This window comes from Ranitomeya variabilis, chromosome 2, assembly GCF_051348905.1.
Source record: "Ranitomeya variabilis isolate aRanVar5 chromosome 2, aRanVar5.hap1, whole genome shotgun sequence".
NCBI classification, from domain to species: domain Eukaryota; kingdom Metazoa; phylum Chordata; class Amphibia; order Anura; family Dendrobatidae; genus Ranitomeya; species Ranitomeya variabilis.
The window spans coordinates 373,819,985-373,844,223 of NC_135233.1; the positions used below are offsets into that span (position 1 = coordinate 373,819,985).

The following is a 24,239-nucleotide window of genomic DNA, read 5'->3' on the forward strand; positions in this document are numbered from 1 at the left end:
AGCAAAGAAGATTGCCTTTTTGCTGGTTGCTGGGCATACATGAATTGGTCAAATTATGTGCTAAGTAGTTTAGTTTTTTCCTATTTTCTAGAGCAGTAATGCTTCTCAAATATCATATAATTCATATTTACATGCTATTGCACTACTGAGTGAAACTTTTTTTGTTAGTTATGAAATACTAAGCCTTGCCAAAGTGGTTTCTGGTCTCTTAAAGAGGTTCTCTCTGAAAACAAATAATCATTTATCCACAGTATCGATGATAACTTATTGATTGGGTCTGACTGCCAGGAACCCGCACTAATTGGAAACATTGGAAACTTTTATCCACAACAAGGCACTTTTATGTTATTCATGATGAAACAACAGAGAGCATGATTGATCTCTACTCCTTTCACTCAAAAAGTTGGGTGCTGAGCTTGGCAGCCCTACACAGAATTAGTAGATTGGTGGTCAAGCATGCACACTGCTGCTAGATTCCACTGGGAATAAAAGTGCCTCATCCTGCAATTGAGTATGGGCCCCTGCGGTCGGACCCCCAGGTCACTTGCTATCTTGAAGAGAAGCCAGCACATAGTCTAAATGCAGAGCTCATATGAAGCTGAAAGTGTCACTGCAAGTTGTTTGTGTTTGTGAATGACTAAAAGAAACATCAGTCTTGTATGTGAAAAAGTATAAAATGACACAAGTTACTAAGATATTTCATTTTTGTGTACTGTTAAAGTCTGTATTACCAGAGCAACCATCCATCCACTACTATTTGTAAAAGTTTGCACTTTACAACGCGATCCAATTATTTTAGTGACGATAGACACACCCGCGCTCCCATGTCAGTGTTCTCAGCATACCTGAAACATCTGCCTCGGAGCACCACGTCACATTTCTGTCCTATCCACGCAATTACTTTTTTTTTGAAGTGCATATTTATCCAATGTGTCATAGGACCCAACACAATGAATATCTAACCTACCTGAACTAAATGTATAAATTTTTTTTTTAGACAGAAGAATTGATAGAAGTATCATAGGGTGTCACCTCTCAACAATGACACACATGGGTTGTCACCAACTCTACATAAAATCCCTTTGCAAGTCATCCTCCAGCAGATATTGATTTGTGGCCGATGTTTTAGGATATATCAACTAATATCGAAGGGCAATAATAAGAGACATCATGAAGACCTTAAAGCTTTGTTTTCTCCTTCTGTTCCTTGCAGCATTGTCTGGCTGTTCAGGTAAGCGAAATTTGGATGAAAATCCTCAAATTTTCATTACAAGTTTAATATTTTTTACAGTTTCTGGGCTACACTTATCGGAATGTTTGTGCATTTTATTAGAATATTTTGTTTTATGTAAACTGGCAAAAGTTTTATAACTTGCTGACTCTTTTATTGAATTCCATAAATACTTAGATGAATCCAATAATTATCTTGTTATAATGGTGGAGACATTATTATTACACGCAAAAATAACAGAATGGCTAAGAGGGTATAATTATATATTCACAGTATGAGGAAACCATGCAATGCATGATCATACTGCTTAGATTATATAGCTCCAAGACATTACATACTATATATTATTACTGGCAGTATTATAATTATTATTAGTGGTACTAGTATTATTTTTACTAGTAGATTTAGTATTGGTTAAATTGCTAGTAATAGTAAGTTATATTTATGTAATGTCTAACTATGTACCGGTAGTTAATCTCTTATTACTATTATTATTTGTTATAGTAGCAGTAAAACTGTTGTTGTTGTAGTATAATTTATCATTAAGATTTAGTTTTTATTATATTGTCTTTTGTTTATTACAAGCTTTGATTGATATTAATATTGTTAGTAGTTTAGTAGTAGTAAAAAATATTACATTTATCTTCTTATTTGTATGTAATGAAACTTGCTGTTATCATTATTAATAGCATTAGAAATAATTTTACTTGAATTATTTTGATATTATTACTTTCTTTTATTATAAGGTTATTATATTTATCACTACACTATACTATACTATATGTTATATTATAATAATTAGTAATACTATTGTTTTTACCGTTATATTCTTATCATCATTAAGCTTTGACTCTTTTTATGGTGTTTTTTTGTTGTTACTTATATACTACCACTAATACTACTACTAATAATAATAATTTTTATTACTATTGCTATTAGTGTATGTAGTATGTTATAACAATATGATGATAGCATTGAAGCAGCAAGTAACAATATTAGGTTCAACACTATTCATTTTAATAATTGCCACCTGTTTAAGAATAATATAATAATTATTGCTGTCACAATTACTGATATAAGTAGCAGCAGTATGATTTGAACAGTGACATCTCCCTAATCCACCCTTTTCATATTATGGAAACTGTCAAATCTCTTATCGTTGCTCTGATTCAGTCCCATTCTTATTAGTATAACTCACTAATCTCCAAACTCTCCATTCTCTAAAAAATCATAAATGAATCCGACAAGCTAATCTTTTGTCCAACTGCTACATTGGTTCCTCCTCCCTGTGCCAGTCATTACACTGGCTACTCCTCCTCTATACTATACTGTAAATGAATCAATCTCATCCCTAAAATCTCTCAAGGCTGCCGCACATCACCCTTCATCTCCTTCTGCTACCTTACTCGTGATGTATGTTCTGCTAATAATATTAGACTAGCATCCTTTATAAGTGTTCCAGTTTTAGATGACATGATATCAAGATAATCAGGAGTGATTGTTATATTAGTTGGGTAAATATGTGGGTATTTCCTTCATGGTCATAGTTAGGAAGTCATATTTTCAATTTCCAGGGTGACAGTTTCTACCAGGAGTAGTGATAAAACTTTCCTACCTTGATTTTAACATAAAACTTTCGGATATTGAAAATGAGGATGAAAACCCCACACAATCTTATATTGCTGAATACTGAAATTTTCACCTTGTCTCCTAGGTGCCAAGACAACTAATGTAAAGGAATATATTTATTTTACCTTTTCCATCTTCTTCTTATGTCATGCAGACAGGTCACTGCAGTAAGTCAGGCGTTGTTCCATCCTTTTGACCCTTGCAAAAAATAAGGGACCCGAAATCCCTGTTCTCGGGGATTAGAATTAGGATTAGAGTACTTTTCCATAGACATGAATGAGAGCAGCAGAATTAGTCCCACTTTTTATTTTTCAACAATTTCATTTGTTTCTTTGAGATATTCTGCTTCATATCTCTCTACAAAGATCAAAGATTTTAGATCCCTTGTTTTCAGCAATGGTTGGGGTATCCTTGGTCAGACTCGCACCAATGTCCACCTGTGAGAATAATGGGTTATAAATGCATGTATTTGGTTCTAAAACTGAAGCTTAACAAACTGCTATGCTCGCCTCAATCCCATTCTTACAGTTATGTATTTCTTTTTTCTTCTGTGTGAGGCTTAAGCTCTGGATATTTAACAAGCTATTTTCTTTCTCTGTCTATCACCTGCTCATTATGTAGAACAAAAAATTCTCCCAGTTACATTTGGATGAACATCACAGCCACACCTGTGCTATCTTGCCAATTTTACATTTGTCTCACTGTCACACCCAGTGCTTCAGTCATAGGTAAATTACTACTACTGTTCACAAAAAAAGACAGAGTGCAATCAGACTCAATTATGAATGTGGGGAAGTTTAATACAAAATGAATAAAAGAAGACATATTTCACAATTTGACTCTCTTATATTGTTGACATATATGATGTCTTCATTGTTTTCTTTTAATATGTTACAATATCTTACTAATTCTATGTTTTTTTCCTTCACAGTCAGTACAACTACGACTATTGAATCAACGGCAACTACTACAGCAACTATTGCCTCCAGTTCTTCAACTGCTCCAGCATTAACCGCTACCACGCAAACATCCACTAGTACACCAACCACTGTTGTAACAACCACTACTTCAGCTAGTTCTTCTGCAAGTACAACCTCACCAGTAAGTACTGATACAACTGCTTCAACAACAACTATTACTACTCAATCTTCAACTGGAACATCAACCACAGGCGTAACAACCCCTACAACAGTTGGTTCTTCAACAAGTACCACCACACCAATAAGTACTGATACAACTGCTTCTACAACAACCATTACTACTCAACCTTCAAGCACTGTGTCAACAACCACTACTTCAGCTAGTTCTTCAGCAAGTACAACCACACCAACAACTACTGATACAACTGCTTCAACAACTATTACTACTCAACCTTCAACTGCAACATCAACCACAGGTGTAACAACCCCTACAACAGTTGGTTCTTCAACAAGTACCACCACACCAATAAGTACTGAAACAACTACTACTACAACAACCATTACTACTCAACCTTCGACCACTGTGTCAACAACCACTACTTCAGCTAGTTCTTCAGCAAGTACAACCACACCAACAACTACTGATACAACTGCTTCAACAACTATTACTACTCAACCTTCAACTGCAACATCAACCACAGGTGTAACAACCCCTACAACAGCTGGTTCTTCAACAAGTACCACCACACCAATAAGTACTGATACAACTGCTTCTACAACAACCATTACTACTCAACCTTCAACCACTGTGTCAACAACCACTACTTCAGCTAGTTCTTCAGCAAGTACAACCACACCAACAACTACTGATACAACTTCTTCAACAACTATTACTACTCAACCTTCAACTGCAACATCAACCACAGGTGTAACAACCCCTACAACAGCTGGTTCTTCAACAAGTACCACCACACCAATAAGTACTGATACAACTGCTTCTACAACAACCATTACTACTCAACCTTCAACCACTGTGTCAACAACCACTACTTCAGCTAGTTCTTCAGCAAGTACAACCACACCAACAAGTACTGATACAACTGCTTCAACAACTATTACTACTCAGCAATCAACTGCAACATCAACCACAGGTGTAACAACCCCTACAACAGTTGGTTCTTCAACAAGTACCACCACACCAATAAGTACTGATACAACTGCTTCAACAACCATTACTACTCAACCTTCAACCACTGTGTCAACAACTACTACTTCAACTAGTTCTTCAGCAAGCACAACCACACCAACAAGTACTGATACAACTGCTTCAACAACTAATACTACTCAACCTTCAACTGCAACATCAACCACAGGTGTAACAACCCCTACAACAGCTGGTTCTTCACCAGGTACCACCACACCAATAAGTACTGGTACAACTGCTTCTACAACAACCATTACTACCCAACCTTCAAGCACTGTGTCAACAACCACTACTTCAGCTAGTTCTTCAGCAACTACCACCACACCAACAAGTACTGATACAACTGCTTCAACAACTATTACTACTCAACCATCAACTGCAACATCAACCACAGGTGTAACAACCCCTACAACAGTTGGTTCTTCAACAAGTACCACCACACCAATAAGTACTGATACAACTGCTTCTACAACAACCATTACTACTCAACGTTCAACCACTGTGTCAACAACCACTACTTCATCTAGTTCTTCAGCAAGTACAACCACACCAACAAGTACTGATACAACTGCTTCAACAACTATTACTACTCAACCATCAACTGCAACATCAACCACAGGTGTAACAACCCCTACAACAGTTGGTTCTTCAACAAGTACCACCACACCAATAAGTACTGATACAACTGCTTCTACAACAACCATTACTACTCAACCTTCAACCACTGTGTCAACAACCACTACTTCAGCTATTTCTTCAGCAGGTACAACCACACCAACAAGTACTGATACAACTGCTTCAACAACTATTACTACTCAACCATCAACTGCAACATCAACCACAGGCGTAACAACCCCTACAACAGTTGGTTCTTCAACAAGTACCACCACACCAATAAGTACTGATACAACTGCTTCAACAACCATTACTACTCAACCTTCAACCACTGTGTCAACAACCACTACTTCAACTAGTTCTTCAGCAAGTACAACCACACCAGCAAGTACTGATATAACTGCTTCAACAACTATTACTACTCAACCTTCAAACCCAACATCATCCACAAGCGTAACAACCCCTACTTCAGTTGGGTCATCAATAAGTACCACAACACCAATAAGTAATGGTTCAACTGCTTTAAGAGACGTTACTACTCAACCTTCAATCACTGTGTCAACAACCACTACTTCAGCTAGTTCTTCAGCAAGTGCAGAACCACCAAGCTCTGGTACAGCTGCATCAACAACAACTGCTTCTACTCAACCTTCAACTGCAACATCAACTACAGGTGTAACAACCCCTACAACAGTTGGTTCTTCAACAAGTACTACCACACCAGGAAGTACTATTTCAAATGCTTCCGCAGCAAACATTGCAACTCAACCTACAACCACAGCATCAAGCACTGGTATAATATCCCCTACTTCACATGTTTCCTCAGCAACTACCAATATGCCAACAAGTAAAGACACAAGTACTTCAGCAACCAATACTTCAACTCAATCTTCAACCACTGTATCAACAATTGCTGTGACAACACCAACCACATCTAATTCTTCATCAAGTTCAACTGCTTCAACATCTTTAATAACTTCCACTGAAACAGCAACTAGTTCAACCACACTAACAAGTAGTGGATCAACTACTTTAAACTCTATTACAACTCCGCTTAATACTAGTGAATCTACAGCCACATTATCAAGCACTGATTCAACTCCTGCTTCAACTAGTTCATCATCTAGTACAAGTTTACCTTCTTCAACATCCATTTCTATTCAACCTATTTCCGGTGGGTCTGCAAATGCCACATCTACCACGCTACCCATTTTAACTGCTTCCACAACCATATTATCCTCTGCATCAGCAATACCGATTACTAGTACAACTGGTCCCAGTGCATCTAGCACATCACTTTCTTCAGCTTCCGTTTCAAATGGACCCTCAACTGGTACAGATACAACGCCAAATAAAGTATCAACAGTATCAACCAGTAGCTCTTCTATGGAAACAAGTAATGGTACCACTGCCACTACAGCATCAACCAGAACTGATACAACCAGCAGTACCTTGTCTACATCAAGTGTCACAAATAATATTAGCACAACTGGAACAACCACCATTTCTACTGGTAATGTAATTAGTACTAGTACTGTTAATACAGGGACTACCACAAATACCAGTTCTCCAGGATCTGCTACAACTGTGACCACAATAGGTGCTAACACTGTGTCTGGATCCACTCTCCCTGTTACTATGACAAGTACTACAACCACAGTCTCCACAATTAATGGAAATACTGTCTCTGGCACTACTGACTCCACGATTAGTGGGAACACCGTTACTACATCTTCTACAGTACACGGTACAAATACTAACAGCAGTACTTCAACCATATCAGGCCAAAGTGCTACAAGCAAGGGTATTTCACCAGATTCTGCTACTACTACAGCAAATACCAACACCATGTCTGGATCCAGTACTTCCATAACTCCTACGGGAAGCTCTACAATCACATCCCTTCCTGCTTCTACCACTGTGCCATCTAATATAGGTCCAAATGGCAACACAAGCACCAATAGTGGTACTACTGTGACATCAGGATCAACTGAGTCAAGCTCAACAGTGAATATGTCTTCAGCCTCAAGTTCTAATCCTGGATCCAACACAGCCTCAATTTCTTCTACAACAGTCACGAGTAAGTTGCCAAAAGTATTGTATGTGCATATAGCATAAAAAATCCATTTAATTGCAAACTCTATAGTCAGCAAATTAAGCAATGTCTTAATTGTTAAAGTATTTTAAAATATGCATTTATTTAATTTCCATAGCAACCAATAAAGGCTCATCAACTCAAAGTAGTATCACTTCGACCCAAACAACCTCAGACCAATCTGCAAGTAAGTCTTTAGTATGTAAAAAAATGTCTTTGATATATTTGATTTTAGTTCCAGTATTTGGATGTAAATCTGTTGAAGAGAAATAACGGTGGTCAACCATACTGCAGATATGAATGAACGTAGCAGGATGGGTGTGCTTTGCAATAGTTAAAATTAACAGAAGCTAATTGACAAAGAAATTACATAGATCATTATAGTGAGTGAGCATTCGCATAAAGCACAGAGGCTACAGATCTGGATGTATAGTATATAGTGACATTTTCATACCTTATCTACTCCTCCAGCAGTATAGTAGAGTAGACACTGAATTATCCCACCCCCTCGAATCGTAACCTGATGACTCAGTTCATTCTGTCCCAGTCTTTTTGGCAAAGCTGACATGTGAGCTGCCGAGAACAAGAAGTGTCAGCCTACTGTAAATGTTCTAGTGGTCAAACACAATGCTCTATCATTATATAGAATTGGCATACTGACTTTCTCATGTACAAAGTTGCATTACAAAATGTTTTTTGCTTTGTAGTTCCATACTGGGGAATTATTCTTCTTGGACTGGCAGCCGTATTGGGTGCAGCCCTTATTGCATGTCTATTATGTGGGGTAAGTATCTCTTTATGTGTTAAAGGTGTTTTCTATGTATCGAAGGGGTATGGCATGGGGGATATGACCACCTAGACTCTTACCATTACTAGAATTGGGGGGGTTTAATTGTATGAAGTTTTGGCTGACCATGTGCTCTTACTACATACAGTTCTTTAGGTGATCAAAACTATCAATTTCAGTATCACACAGTATAGTGCTCATTCTTGTTTTTGTCTGTTTTTAACTTGGAACCCCAATTCTAGTGATCATGAGAATGGCAACAGTTGGACACTCTATGATAATAGTACACTTGACAGTACAATATATATTTTCAGATTTTACAAGCAGTTATTCTTTTTCCTGCAGATATTTGCAAGTTGCCGTGCTTCTTCTGCCTATGCTGTAGCTAGTTACCCCAACTACTTCACTCATTACGGTTGGGTAAATTCTGCTAGACCATCTTTAGCGACAGATGCCGAAAAAGGACTAGAGTTAACAGAACATCAGAGAAGACCATCAGCCTCAAGAGGAGACCGTTACCAAGAACATAGCCAATCCCAGAAAGGGCAACATCACAAGTAACTTGCTGGTGTAAACACAAAGTCATGTACCTGGACAGTCAAAAAGTTTTCATGGACAAAGTTTTTAGCATTGTAATGCATACATGGAACAATAAGATAATGTATAGCATAAACAGTATTTTATTTAAGTGGAAGATTTCTAGGACAGTTATATTTGCATGCAATATATAGTTGGCAGTGTAAGGTCAAGAGCGGAAAGGTTCCACAGGCCAAAAAGGGCAAGAGTTCAAGAGAACTCCTTTATCATCAATGGTTTACATTTTACTCTTTTTTGGGATGCATTCCACTTCCAATCCTATGCATCAGGCTTTCAAGTATTTTTGAATGTTTCTACCACTAGGTTGTTCTGTGTAAGATAATTAGCTGCCATTGGGCCATGCATTAAGTTATGAGTTGGTAGGTATCATGTGCCCAAGTAACATCTGAATGAGATGAGAACTGGGACCTTGCTGTATATGAATAGAAGGAATATCAATTATTATGAAAATGGCGCAGACTGCTTTAATAAAAAATAAGAAGACAAAGATGTTTATACCTTGGGCATTTGCCCTACTTAGTTCCTGTTCTGACACTACCCAATACCCACGGCTTTGTGCTTCTGGTACCTGTTTTAGACACACCAGGAATGGCAAGAAATGCCTACTTGGTAGAGATAAGGAAATTGGTGTGAAGCAAGTCAAATTCACTTCAAATTTCATATAAAAAATTGGAGTCTCCAGATTTAGATTCATATGTGATCTGATTCACTCAAATCCAGCAAAATGGTGGCTGGCCATCAATGCTGAATGCTTTTTAGGGCCATGAAGAGGTAAAAAATAATGATTGTAATACTCACCATTCCCCGGCCATCACCTATCCCACCGTTCAGATCCCCCTGGCTCTTATCACTCTTATCTTGTGCTGGCAAGACCTCATAATGTAAAGAGTCTAACGTCCAAAGGTGGTTTACGTGATAGAGTTGTGTGGGGCCTAGTCTGGTCACCTCTATTCTTCCAGACTCCTCAGTTCTTCGGGCGCTAACGAGACCTTCCAACATCTTGCTATTGTTGGGCACCACAAAACATGATGTTGTGTGAGGCTTAGTCAAGTAATGAAGCAGTGACAAGATTTTATGCGACATCATGATGTTTTGAGGCCTTATTATGTCTTGAGACATCAATGAGACAGGAAGAGTGACCGGGTAAAGCTGCATGATGGGACGGAGGTGTTACATTTATGTTTTTAAACCTATTTTTATTAGAATTTGTGTACTGGAGAGATCTCAGAGCGTAATAAGCATCTTTAAGTGTCAAATTCGATTCACATCAAATAAATTAGGTTTGATTAAATTTCACAACCTAATTCGAAAGAACTCAAGCAAATACGAATTTCATCAGATTCACCCATCTCCACTGTTCAGCCAATCACTGACTGAGGTGGGTTACTGCTTCCACATACGTATTACAAAAAGCAAATAAGCAAATAATAGATGGGGGACCCTGTATTTGCATCAAAGGCCCTAAACTTCAAGTTACGCCTCTGTTAATTGCCGTAATTTTATTTGCACCACTAATAATATTTTGGAATGGGATTTATAGGTTTTGCTTACTGTATTGTACATTTGTATATATATATTAATTTATATTTATTAAATTTGCTGTTTTATATTTTATGTGCACACAGATATAAAGTTGGCTTAAGCATTATTTGTTGTTGTTTTTGTCATCATTTTATACATGAATTTATTAAAAATTAAATAAATTATTGATCTTCATTTATCAGAATGTCTCATCATACACTAGTATAAAGTACAGAAAGAATTGTAAAAAATCATATGAAAGTTCTGAGTTGGATGGAGCCACTATGCGCCACTAATTGTAGACCACGGGTCCGACATTATACTCTATATCCATTTGCATTTTTTTTTTTTAATAAGGCATATGGAAATTTTTTGTTCTGGAAGGAGCCAAAGTTATTATGACATGACATATGATTATTTAAGATGTGATTCATTTAGGTGTCGCCGTTTAGTCAGAGATATAAGGATTAGAGGAAACATGCATCTAAACATGAGTTCAATGCTGTTTGTAAAACTCCTTTTGTGTAAAGACTTTCCCTCTCTCTTTTTCTAAATCAATTTCTTAAAGAGCAGGCGATTTTTTTTTCTCATTTTGATCCATTGTTGCCTTCAAAAAATATAATTTTTTTTTATTATTCCATTGACACAGCTTGTTTTTGTGTGAGATGAATTGTATTAGGGGGAAGACAAAAGAAACAAGAGTAATTTTCTGGAGAGCAGGGTGCTTCTTTTTGCTCCATTGAGTTGATCAATCTTTCACCTATTTTGCCATTATTGATTCACCCTATCAATGTTTAACTACAAAATTTTGTTACCTTTTGGGGTAAAAAGAATCGTAAATGGTTGTTACACTATGACCTAAAAGGAAGCTCCCCTGGGTAAAACACAAGTTTATGAATGGTTTTCCCTATTTAAACAATGGAGTGAAATTTCTAGCTTTTAAAGCGGTTGTCGGTGACTTTAAAATTGATGATAACCTTTCCTTATTATAGTCCAATGTCTAGTCAGTGGGGGTGCAATGCATAGCACCCTCGGCAATCATCTGTTCGTGGTGGTTGTGGTGGTCGGAAATGCTTAGCTGCAGAGATTAAGAAACATTGAAGAATAGTGGAATGTGTTGAGAACAATAAAACATAAAAATGATCAATGTAAATCAAAATTAATATCCGATGGAGGTCTGGATTTGGAATGATGCTCAAAATCAAAGTGGAAAATCAAATTACAGTTTGATCCAACTTTAGTGGAAATGCCTCAAGACAAGGAAAGAAATGATGCTCAGTAGTGTGTGTGAACTCCACGTGCCTGTATGACCTCCCTACAACACCTGGGCATGCTCCTGATGAGGCGGCGGATGGTTTCCAGAGGGATTTCCTCCCAGACCTGGATTAAAACATCAGTCAACTCATAGACAGTCTGGTGCAACATGGTGTTAGTGGATGGAATGAGACATGATGTTCCAGATGTGCTTGATTGGATTCAGGTCTGGGAAATGGGCAGGCCAGTCATTAGCATCAATGCCTTCATCATGGAGGAACTTCTGACACTTCAGCCTCATGAGGCCTAGTATTCTCATGCATCACAATGGTTGGTTTCACAATGGGTCTGAGAATCTCATCCCTGTACCTAATGGCAGTCATGGTACCTATGGGTAGCACATGGACTGCTTTGTGGCCCTGCAAAGAAATGACTACCCACATCATTACTGAGTCACTGCCAAACGGGTCATGCTGGAGGATGTGGCAGGAAGCAGAACTTTCTCCTTGGCGTCTCCAGACTCTGTCACATCTGTCATATGTGCTCAGTGTGAAAATGCTCTAATCCATAAAGAGCACAGGGTGCCAATGTCCTTGCCCTTCACGGTGTTTGACTGTAAGCACAGACACATGGATGTTAGTGGCCTCCTTGAAAGTCATTTTTGCAGGGCTCAGGCACTTCTCCTCCTGTTCCTCCTTGCATAAAGGAGGAGGTAGTGTTCCTGCTGCTTGGTTGTTGCCCTCCTAAGGCCCACTCCATGTATCCTAGTATACTGGCCTGTCTCCTGGTATCTGCTCCATGCCCTGGACATTGTGTGACAGTCACAGCTACCCTTTTTGCCACAGCTTGAATTGATGTGCCATCCTGGATGAGCTGCACTACCTGAGCAATTTCTGCCTCATGCTACTGTACTTTTAGGGGTGAGAGCAATGACAAAATGCAAAAGTGACCAAAACAACAGCCAACATGGATGAGAACAGAGAAATGGTTTGTTGTCACCCCCTGCAGAACCACTGTAGGGGTCATCTTGCTAATTGCCTGTAATTTCTACCTGTTGTCTGTTCCATTTGAACAACAGCAGGAGAAATTGATTCACAATCAGTGTTGCTTCATAACTAGACAGGTTGATTTCACAGAAGTGTGATTGACTTGGAGTTACATTGTGATGTTTGTGTTCCCTTTATTTTTATGAGCAGCGCACATATGGTGACTAATACCAACCCAAATGTAATGAGAAGTCTCCCAATATAAGTGTATGTGTGGACTAAAATATAAAGTGACCTACTGGGAAAAATTGCATGAAGAAAAAAAAATGACAAATAAGGTCGAAAGTTATGGTGAACAAGTACAATATTTTATTGATCAACAATTTTGGTGTGCAAGGGTAGCAAAAACAAACAGAATAAAAAGCTGATACAAGTGACAAGCATATATTGAAAAATTCCAAAACATAAAAAAATCAATAGGTATGAAATAAATAAATACATACCAGTAAATAAATGAATAGCTGACAGGTATCCAAAACAAATATATACTCATACAGGTTGCAGAACAAACACCTTTAGTGCTGGAAATACCATGTATAGGGGAGAAGTGTGGGATATGTATAAAAGTACAATGGATAAGTATCATGGTATTGACCCACAAATAAATACAGCTGTGTGTACACTCTAATTGTGCTAATAAGGTGCTGCAGTGCATAATTACCAGATGAATGGATACAATTATATATAGGCTCTAATATGATTATTAAAGTGCTATAGTTTATGAATAACTATAGTAGGCAGTTTCTAATTGAAATTGAATGAGTTGAAATCATAGCTGCTCATGATAATGGATAGAAATGCTCATATCAAATGTTAATATATTTGCTGCTCATATAAATGAATATATGTTGTTAATGTTGGATATACCTGAATAAGTGCCAGCAAGGAATGTCACAAGGATGTGCCTACTCTGACGCGCGTTTCGGTGTCTGCCATCATCAGGGAGTGTCGTCATCCATGGAAGGGAGGTTTAAAAAGAAAAGGGTACAACGGTGGTCTATTTAAGCACCAGTATTACATATGACCACAGACCGGACAATATGGGGCATAGAGGAGGCAGTTTTCCTGGATCTCAGCATAAAGAAACCCCCTCAACTTTCTTTTAACCTCCCCTGATAATTTGAAAGATGAAACGCATTGGTAGTATACTGGGGTCTATCTGATGAGGGTAGCCTGGAAGTCGTCCTGGTGGGGCATTGTGTTGCAGTGAAACGTTCTCCCCCCCTCCTTTGGACAACCAGCACCCATTGACAAGCTTGGAACAGAGACTGGGCTGAACGTAACTGGGTGAGATTGTTCCGTTTTTCATGATTAAGATATTTCCATGTATGAGATTGAAAATTGGTATATCAACAGGGATTATTAGTGAACATTGGTTTAATAATACTCATAGCGTTTGACGTATCACACTGCAATACTTTACTAGTGACAGCCAGATTGGGTACAAATATTGTCATTCTCTGATGATATATGAATAAGATGGTCGTTTTCATATGAGCTTATGGGATATAACTATGTACCCTAAGGGATTCCAACTGATATATAAGTTTCCACAGTGTAGATAAAAAAGGGAGTCAATCCTTTGTCCCCTTCTACAGATATCTTGAGTAGGGTTGAGCGAAACGGGTCGGCCATTTTCAGAAGTCGCCGACTTTTGGCAAAGTCGGGTTTCATGAAACCCGACCCGACCCCTGTGTGGAGTCGGCCATGAGGTCGGCAATCTTCTAAATCTGGTATCGGAATTCCGATACCGAATTCCGATATGTTTGCGATATCGGAAATCGGTATCGGAATCCACATTTAAGTGTAAAACAAAGAATTAAAATAAAAAATATTGATATACTCACCTCTCCGACGCAGCCTGGACATCGCCGCTGGTAACCGGCATCTTCCGTTCCTAAGAATGGCGATTGAAAGACCTTTTGATGATGTCACGGCTTGTGATTGGTCGCGGCCGCCCACGTGACCGCTCAGCGACCAATCACAAGCCGTGACATAATTCTCAGGTCCTAAATTCCTCATTCTAGGAATTTAGGACATGAGAATTACGTCACGGCTTGTGATTGGTCGCTGAGCGGTCACGTGGGCCGCCGCGACCAATCACAAGCCGTGACGTCATCTAAGGCCCTGAACGCGCTCATTCTTAAGAAGGAAGGCTGCCAGAAAGAAGCAGGGCGCATCCGAGGGTGAGTATATACCTAATAGGAATATACTCACCCTCGGCTTCTTTCCGGCAGCCTTCACTGCAGTACTTTGCTCTGCCCTCAACAGGGCAGACAAAGTACGCCTGCACCGGAGCCAAAGTGTGAAGACAAGAAGAGGACGTCATCATAAAAAAGTGGGAGGCCCTGAACCGCGATGCCAATCGCAGCGGGACCGCCCCTGGGTGAGTATAATCTAACCTCTTTTTCTTATCTTTCAGGATACATCGGGGGCTTATCTACAGCATTCCAGAATGCTGTAGATAAGCCCCTGATGCTGGTGGGCTTAGCTCATCGTCAATTTTGGGGGTGACAGGTTCCCTTTAATAGTTTGCTTTTCTCTTGTATCACATACATTCTGCATTTAGTCTAGAGAGGGAGAAACAGTTGCAGACGCAGGGACAGAATCCAGTCTGTAGACAGGTATTAGGGCTGTGCAGCACCTTTTAATATAATTACCTGCAGCTTTTTTTGTAAAATTTTTTTATATATTGTGTGATCCATTGAGTATAACGTGCTTTCTGGTACATTTGGTGTTATATAACACTCCAAAAACTGTTTACATTTTTTTCTGGACTAAATTACTTACCCATAGAATATTCCGTGCTCTTGGGTACATTTTTATGCGATATCTAACACTCCAAAAACGCGGTAATAAACATTCTAGGTTACATTTCTCAGCAATACAGTTTTTCATGGTGTGAGGTACAGTTCTGTAATATCTAACATTTCCAAAAAAGTTTAAAAATGTTGCTGGGTTAAATTTCTCACCTACCGTATATAGTATTGCCTCATCTGGGATATATTACTGTGATATCTATCTCTCTAAAAATGCATTTAGACATTTTTCTGGGTTAAATTTCTTAGCCATGCAGTATTCCGTGGTGTGAGGTACATTGTTGTGATATATAACACTCCGGCAGCCTTCAAAGTACTGCAGTGCGCAGGTGCTGGGCCTCTATGAACTTTCCTGATGTCTGCGTGCTCCAGTACTTTGCTCTGCCCTCAAAAGGGCAGACAAAGTACGCATGCGCTGGAGCCGCAGCGTGAAGACAAGAAGAGGACGTCATCATAAGATGGGAGGCCCCGGACCGTGACGCCCATCGGACCGCGATGCCCATCGGACCGCACCGCAGCGGGACCACCTGTTATGGTCCTGGTGGTTAGGACACAAGAAATGACCTGATAGGTAAACTATAAATAAAGGACAAGCCCTGGGAATGTGGAAACTTTACTGACCGCAATCCTGATCCTATCAACACACACTATAGGCAGCCATGGAGCGTTCCTGACTCTGCCTAGACGCCTCATCACAGCCTGAGAACTAGCTATCCCTAGAGAGAAACAAAGCCTCATTTGCCTCAGAGAAGTTTCCCCAAAAGTGTAGACAGTCCCCCACAAATAATAACGGTGAGTTAAGGGGAAAACACAAACATAGAAATGAAAACAGGTTTTAGCAAATGAGGCCCGCTAATTACTAAATAGTCAGAAGATAGCAAGGAATCTGTGCGGTCAGTATAAAATACTACAAAAATTAACCAGAGAATACAAAAAGACCCCCACACCGACTCACGATGTGAGGGGCGCAACTCCGCACCCCAGAGCTTCCAGCTAGCAGGAAAATAGCATATAAGCAAGCTGGACTGAACACATCATATACTGAGAAACATATTCAAAAAAGCAAAGAGCAAAAATGAACTAGCATGAACTTAGCTTCTCCAAGAGGAGACAGGTCACAAGGGAAGTCCCAGAGAGATCTGAACCAGTACTGAATACAACGACAGCAGGCAACAAGTAAAGGTCCAGGTGGAGTTAAATAGTCAGCCAGCATAGCAGAAAACGAGGCAGCTGGGGCCCAGCTAAGACCAGCCGTAACACTCAAAGCCACCAGAGGGAGCCCAAGAACAGAACTCACAAAGTACCACTCATGACCACAGGAGGGAGCCCGAGAACGGAATTCACAACAACCGCCCCTTGGTGATTATAAAATAACCTCTTTTTCTCATCTTTCAGGATACATCGGGGGCTTATCTACAGCATTCCAGAATGCTGTAGATAAACCCCTGATGCTGGTGGGCTTAGCTTATCATCGATTTTGATGGTAACAGGTTCCCTTTAACATTTAGAAGGGCTGTTTGTATGATGGCTCAGCTTCAGCTCCAGGTTCAACGCTACAGACCTCTGATTCATTATTCTGTGCACACAAGCCTAGAAAAGCACTCTCTCCCTTCAAAACAAGCTGTCAAAGAGCTGTGCAATGACGTCAGTGTGCCGAGTCAGGTGGCTGCTCTTTTATAACCCCTGAAAATGTTAGTCAATCACAGCAGTGCCACACCAACGATGGCTAGAGCATTACAGTGACTCACAGGCAATCCCCGCATGCTTATTGGCTGTGTAACAGGTGCCAAAGATGCAGGGCGGGGATTTGAGTTTTACGTTGAGCACCACCCAATGCTCGCCAAGTAACGGGTACAACTGAACACCCAGATAATCGAGTGATATCAGAGAATCACCAAGCACGTTCGCTCATAGCTAGAGATACTACATCTCACTGAATATATAAAGATATATAAATATTGAGCATAAAAACTGAGCAGTAGTTAGTGATAGTAAAAGGTGAGCACAAATAGTGAGCAATGATAAGTAAAATAGAAAAAATTGAAAAATGATGCAAAGAAAATTTGAAAAAATGTGAAAAAAATTTAAAAACATTATAGGTAAAAAAATATGAAGAAAAAGGGGGTGGGTGGGTGGGTTGATGAAGTATAATAAGTGTGGAACACTTGTGGTATAGGTATAAATTTGCACCAAAATTAACACATCAGGGGAATAATGGGTGTGAATAAGTAAACTTCATGAAATTGTGTGTGAGGCATATCTACAAACACATACTTATATGTCCACATTCTAAAAGTAAAAAAAATGTAAAAGAAGTTGACAGCCTCTCATAGACTCAGATCAATATATCAATAAAAAGAATAAATAATAACAGATAATAAATATGAAAGAAATAATAAATAAAAAATATAAATATAAATAAATTACAATTAAAATAAAAGAATAATAATGAATGAGAGAATCATTAGTAATAATAAACAATACAAAATATAGGGATATAAATATCGAAATAAACATACGTTTGAATAAAGAAAAAATACAGTAGCGAATAAATAAAATAAGAGATATATAAAAAATATATATAAGGATATACATTTAGATGCGTAAATGCAAGTCATATAGCTGAATATACCACAGTCCATTACATCTGAGATTATGCATGTCCAACAAATGGATGTCAATGGATATCCAGGCTAGATGGAATGGTTATAGGAGGAATCCAGGGATGGATATATCACGGATGCAAAAGATATCTGAATAGAAGAATACAAGAGCTGAAACAGCATTAGTAAATGTGTGACCGGAAATATTAAAAACAAGAATACGAATACATTAAAACAAGTAGAAATATAAAACGTTATACAATAAATTAAAATATAGTAAAAGAATATAAATTAAATGGAAACTGTATCTAGGTGACTAAGTGGTCAGTGGAAGGGGACGTAGTTCATGTTTTCATTTAGACCATGGGGTTGTATGGTATTGAGGGTCCATATCCATTTTGTTTTCCTTTGTGCCAAGATTAGGCTGATATTCCCTCTTAAAATTGAAGGAATAATCCTATCGATTCCTCTCACCTTGAGTAAGGATGGATCACAATTGTGGTGGATTTTCAAAGTGTTTCGGAATCGTTTTAAGTAGGGATACATCATTTTCTTTTTGGGCTTCAGTTATTCCATTGATATCTTCTCTTACACCAACTTTAAATTGGGGGTAGTCAGGCCAACATAAATTTTGGGGTAAGGACAGACAGCATAATAGATACCATATTTTTCGGACAATAAGATGCACTTTTTTCCTCCATATTTGAGGGAGAACTGGGGGGTGCATGTTATAGACCGAATGTAGCTTACTAAGCCAGCAGCGGCAAGAATCTGGCTATACTGCGGACGATGCTGAAGGCACTGAGCTGGGAGGTGGGAGTGTTCGGAGGTGCGACTCTGCTGATTCTATGAGTGCCAGGCTGTTAGGAGAGGGTGTTCAGCAGTGCAGGGTCTCCGTTGACATTTTCTGAAAGCCCAGAACTCTGGGAAAATGGCCGCCGGAGGCGGTGCATGCGCTAATTGAGATCTCGGCATTAAAACAATGGAAATGTGGAGGCTCTGGGCTTTCACAAAGTGTCGGTGGAGCCCCTGCACAGCTGAATACCGCTGAGCACCACCAAACACCCCCTTCTACCAGTCTGGGATGGGACACGCAGCATTACCCTGCAGAGTCACATCCCCAATTTTTTTTTTTGCAAACTTATTATTTTTTTTATCACCATTAAAAAATGTTTTAAAAAATAGAAATATTGGTTATTGTCATAATCGTATTGATGAAGAGAATCATATTGGAAGGTCTTTTTTACTCTAAAATGTACACTGTAAAAGCAATTTAAAAAAAGTCAGAATTGCGTTGTTTTCACAGTTTCTGCCTACTTGTAATTTGTTGCCCATTATTTAGTACACTATGCGGTAAAATGAATGGTGTCATTCAAAAGTACAACCTGTCCAGCAAAAAACAGAAAAATAAAAGAGTTATGGGTCTGGGAAGAAAGGGAGTAAAAAACAGGAACAGAAAAACAGAAATTGGCCACGGCTTAAAGGGGTTGTAAGCAAGGAAAGAGGAAAAAATATCTAACAAGGCAAATGCAAATAAAGAAGGTGCGAGAGACAAACAGGGGAAAAAACGTAATGATTACCCCGAGATGTAAAATTATGTAAAATAATACATAGGCAAGAAATATATGTATACAAGTACAGAAGTAAAAATAACAGGTAGGTATCAATACAGAAAGTTAATAGATGATAAACAATTATTATTGGTCACCCCTGAAGAAGCATCAGTGAAACGCGCATCAGGTTGTTTGTGGGTGAGCCTGTATGTATGTATTATTTTGATTTGTGGTGTTATTTATATGAACTTTTGCATTATATGTATTATATTATCATTTAAGGGACTATTTGCAATAGGTTTGACACCATGATTATTATTTATCATCTATTTACTCTCTGTCTGAAAAAAACAACTTTCGACCCCTACTCTTCTGTCGCCCCCAAGCTACTCCTCTGCCTATGTTATTAGAAGTGATAATACCTGCCAATTGCATTTCATTGCAAGTTGTTTTGAAAGTTAATCCAATTAGCCAGCAGATTGTCCCAGTTAAAAGTTAAGGATTGGGCTGTTCCCACACATTCCTTCACGTGAGTGTCACTTTTTTAAGTAACATCCAGGAGAGTATCTTATCGTCATTGTATCCCGAAACAATTTAGATATCTAAAACATGACATTAATCGGAGACTAAATGATCAAGCATGGCATTATAAGGTATGTACAAACACATGTTGCTATTTTTACCAACTAGTAAATCCTAATTAGTTCATGCATAAATATCACATTTGCCAAGGGTATATAAGAACCACATTTTATAGAGCAGGGAGTTTTTCATCAAACAAGAAGATATGAAGACAAGAGCTAACATGGGACATACAAAAATGGCAGTGGCTAAAGGAATTTTTCTAGCATTTTTTCTACTTATGAAAGCCGGTAAGTTATATTTTTCAAATTACAATTAAATAATATTTCCTTGTAAATTAATTTTATGTCTTTATCAAGTTAAGCTTTAATTTATCTTTTTATTTAATACATTTTTACTCTATATATAATGTATTCCTTAATTCAAAGTAAACCATTATACAAGAGAATTTAATTATACACAATATAAATAATTGTAATTTTTAAAATATGGCATTAGTAAAAACTAGAATTTTCTATATGATAGCTTTCAAGAATCAAAGTTAAAATTTGACAAAAACAGAACAAATACCGTAAATTAAACTATGCTCAGCGTAACCACTCCTGTTTCAGTTATATTTCAGCCAAACATCATAATTGATAACATTTGATAATCGGCTGGTCAGTTAAATCTATGTTCACATGGATTGCATAAATGTATTATTTTCTCTTCTTCTTCTTAATTTAATCAACTCCCGTTTTTGGCAACGATACATCCAAACCACATTTTTTTTACAGGCTGGTTTTAATGAAACCAAAGTCAATGAAAAAGTACAAAATAAATAATTATTTAATCTGGTGCAAATTGTGGTTATGATGATACAAAAATGAATGTGGGCAGTAAGAAATAAAAAAAAATTTCAACATTTGAAAAGAAATGTTAGGGTTGAAAAGCAATGATGGACTTACAAAAATTAGAATTTACTTATAGTATAATTTCCCTAATTTTTTAATAGTCAACAAGCATTTCCGTGCTCAAGATTTGTCATTAACATGATCCTTCTGTGCTCGTAGAACATTATTTTCTTGGCAGCACATTTCCTATTTACACCATATGGTGTGCTGCCTAGAATAATGATTTTTAAATAAGTTTAAAAATTATTTCATCCAAGGAATGAGTGCTTTGCTTTTTGTTGGATGATTGGCGGCATGTTTAGAGCAACCGATAATCAGGAAATGAGCATTTCTAGGATTGTGTAAATGTGACCTAATGTGACTGAGGTTCATAGAGAGAAGAAAAGTTGAAGGAAGCTGTAAGCTTCAAAAAGAAGTCCGTGTTATTTTGACTTTCAACATCTACTGTAATTATATTTTGACCTGGATGGATGCCTGAAAATTACGTAAATCCAAATAAATTACGATTTTAACTTTCACATTTACAGTATTAAGAACATGGAATTACCAACTTGTGATCGAATTGGTAATTCTCTAACTTTGAAAAAGCTGAAATTTGAGAAATTTGAGTGCATTTTTCAACTCTCTCTGGCTTAGTCCACTATTATGTCTAACCTTTTTTTCTTGACTTACAAGTTTTAGAAGATAGAGACAATTGTAATTACAAAGCGGCTAAAGATTTTTCATGACTGGAACATATAATTTGTTTTCAATTGTATCTTCATATTTGGATTTATGGAATAAAAATGAAACTTGTAATGCAAAATTGTGTAATTCCTATGTATGCAACTGGAAGGTCATTCGTAATATATGAAATTTAGAAAGTTTTGTTGGATGGTCTAAGCGGATTAGAATTGAGGAATCTTTACAGCAGATGATATAATTATGATATAATTCTGAATCCTTTTAAAGCCTCAACGAAATTCCTAGCATTGCCTAGTCAAACATCCATGTTAAAAAAAGCCTATCTACAGTGAAGCATTTAATCAAAAGCTCTGTGGAGGAATTCCAATGACTTGATGTCACCAGAGTGACACGTAATGCGTTATTAACATTGGATTAGTGGGCAGTTCCCTCGATAATTTCAACTGGTTTCAGGGATTACATCATTTTTCAATGTTTGACCCAAGCATCCCCCCCAAAAAAAATTCAGAGTCAAAGTAAATTATAACAGTAATATGCAAATTGTCTCTTCAGAGAGGAAGAGGACAAGGACTCTAGTGCCACCTATTGGAAGTAGCAACCCTAATAGTCAATGTCGACCCTTTAATGAGCCTTGTCACATGACTTAGGATAAGAGCCAAACCAGATCTCAATTTGCAGACACTGTGTTTCGGGGTACTGCCCCTCGTCCGTGCAAAGTGGAGATCTGGTTTGGCTGAGAGAGAGGAGTCTGACAGTCTGACAGTAATAACATTTTTATATAACAAATTGTAATTGGTTAATATCTCTTTGAAGTAAGACTTCGTTAGATGAAAAACATTGTGACTTACGTGTTAGGAGGAACTGTCCACGATTTAGGGCTTAACAACAGTTGGGTACAATGCTCATCAAGACATTCTAGTCTCAAGTGGTTTCCAAGTTTCCCAACCTGATGGGAAGGACTGAGAAATCTTTACAGCGTAAATGATTACAAAGAAGACACGAAAACTAGATGAACCCATAAAATTCCAAAACTTTTTCTTGCAAATAAAAAAATGTGAAAAGCATATTTGTCTTGGGTCTGGAAGGGATTGGCTTCTGCATTATGCTCTGCTAGTTCTTTGTTGGTCCCAACCAAATGTTCATTTCTTGTAGATGAAACTCGAATAGGAATTCTGCCGAAAACATGCAGATAAAGCCAGGTACAAGGTACAAGGCTTGTCTGATTATTTCCCTTGTGCAATATGCCTGTCTCCACTTCACCCTCACAAATCAAATCATCTTAATTATACATTTGTTCCTTTCCAATTACAATAATTACATGTAATCTCATTTAAAGAAACAGATTAAATGCATTTGGTATCATACGCACACCCAAAATTATAGAAATATTCTTCAGATTGCAGAGAAGGTATCAGGCATGTATTTAAATATCACTTAAAGGGAACCTGTGACGCTGTGCATGCAGTCCGATCTGTGGACAGCACGTCATAAAGAAGGAAAAGCTACACAGAATGATATCTAGATTTTTTTTGGATAAGATTAAGTATAACGAGAGGCATAGCTAGGGGTTCAGCTCAAGGGAGGTGAATCTTCTGAGAGGGCCCGTAACTGGGTATCCCAGATTACAACTACGGTGGTGCACCCTAATTATGGGTAAAGGGGAACCTCAGCAGATGAACAGGCTGAAAATAAATCTCTATACAAATACCAGAACTAATAATACCATCATATAGCTACCATATAGTGGTAGATACCAGTGCTGCAGACCATACAAATAATTACAGTACAGTTACAGCTGACATTCTTTTGAATGGAGTCCTTCACTATTCCCTTGTTTTCCATCTGGCCCAGACCTACATGACAATTTCTCCGCCAGGACTCGGCTGCAGAAACTACAACAAAGACACATTTAACTTCTCACATTTCTAGCCCCATCTCCATCTATCCCCAACCTGCACAAACTCCTCATCCTGCCATATGTTGCCCTGTTACTGCACCTGCTATGTGGTACAATTACATTGCTCCTCGAAATGCCCACCACTGTGCCCCTTACAAATTAAAATGCCTCTAGATGATAAATTTGTAAGTGCCCTAGATATTAGTGGCCACATTTTTCCCCTAAAAAGTAATAATTCCTCCTGTGTTCCCCTTTGATGGTCACAATACCCTGAGTGCCTCTATAACAATAATGCTTCTTAATAACATC

General features: G+C 38.1%; 1 protein-coding gene across 1 annotated transcript in view; it reads left to right on the top strand.

Annotated features, from left to right (window-relative positions):
- The first annotated feature begins 995 nt into the window (after window positions 1-995).
- The window catches only part of LOC143803787 (uncharacterized), a 29,595-nt gene continuing 6,351 nt past the window's right edge, over window positions 996-24,239 (top strand). The window contains exons 1-7 of the mRNA XM_077281554.1: window positions 996-1,231; window positions 3,792-7,679; window positions 7,813-7,881; window positions 8,402-8,478; window positions 8,827-9,038; window positions 10,282-10,456; window positions 20,632-20,746. Of these exons, the coding sequence (XP_077137669.1) occupies window positions 1,171-1,231; window positions 3,792-7,679; window positions 7,813-7,881; window positions 8,402-8,478; window positions 8,827-9,038; window positions 10,282-10,456; window positions 20,632-20,746 (4,597 nt within the window). The 5' untranslated portion in view covers window positions 996-1,170. The remainder of the gene's footprint in view (window positions 1,232-3,791; window positions 7,680-7,812; window positions 7,882-8,401; window positions 8,479-8,826; window positions 9,039-10,281; window positions 10,457-20,631; window positions 20,747-24,239) is intronic.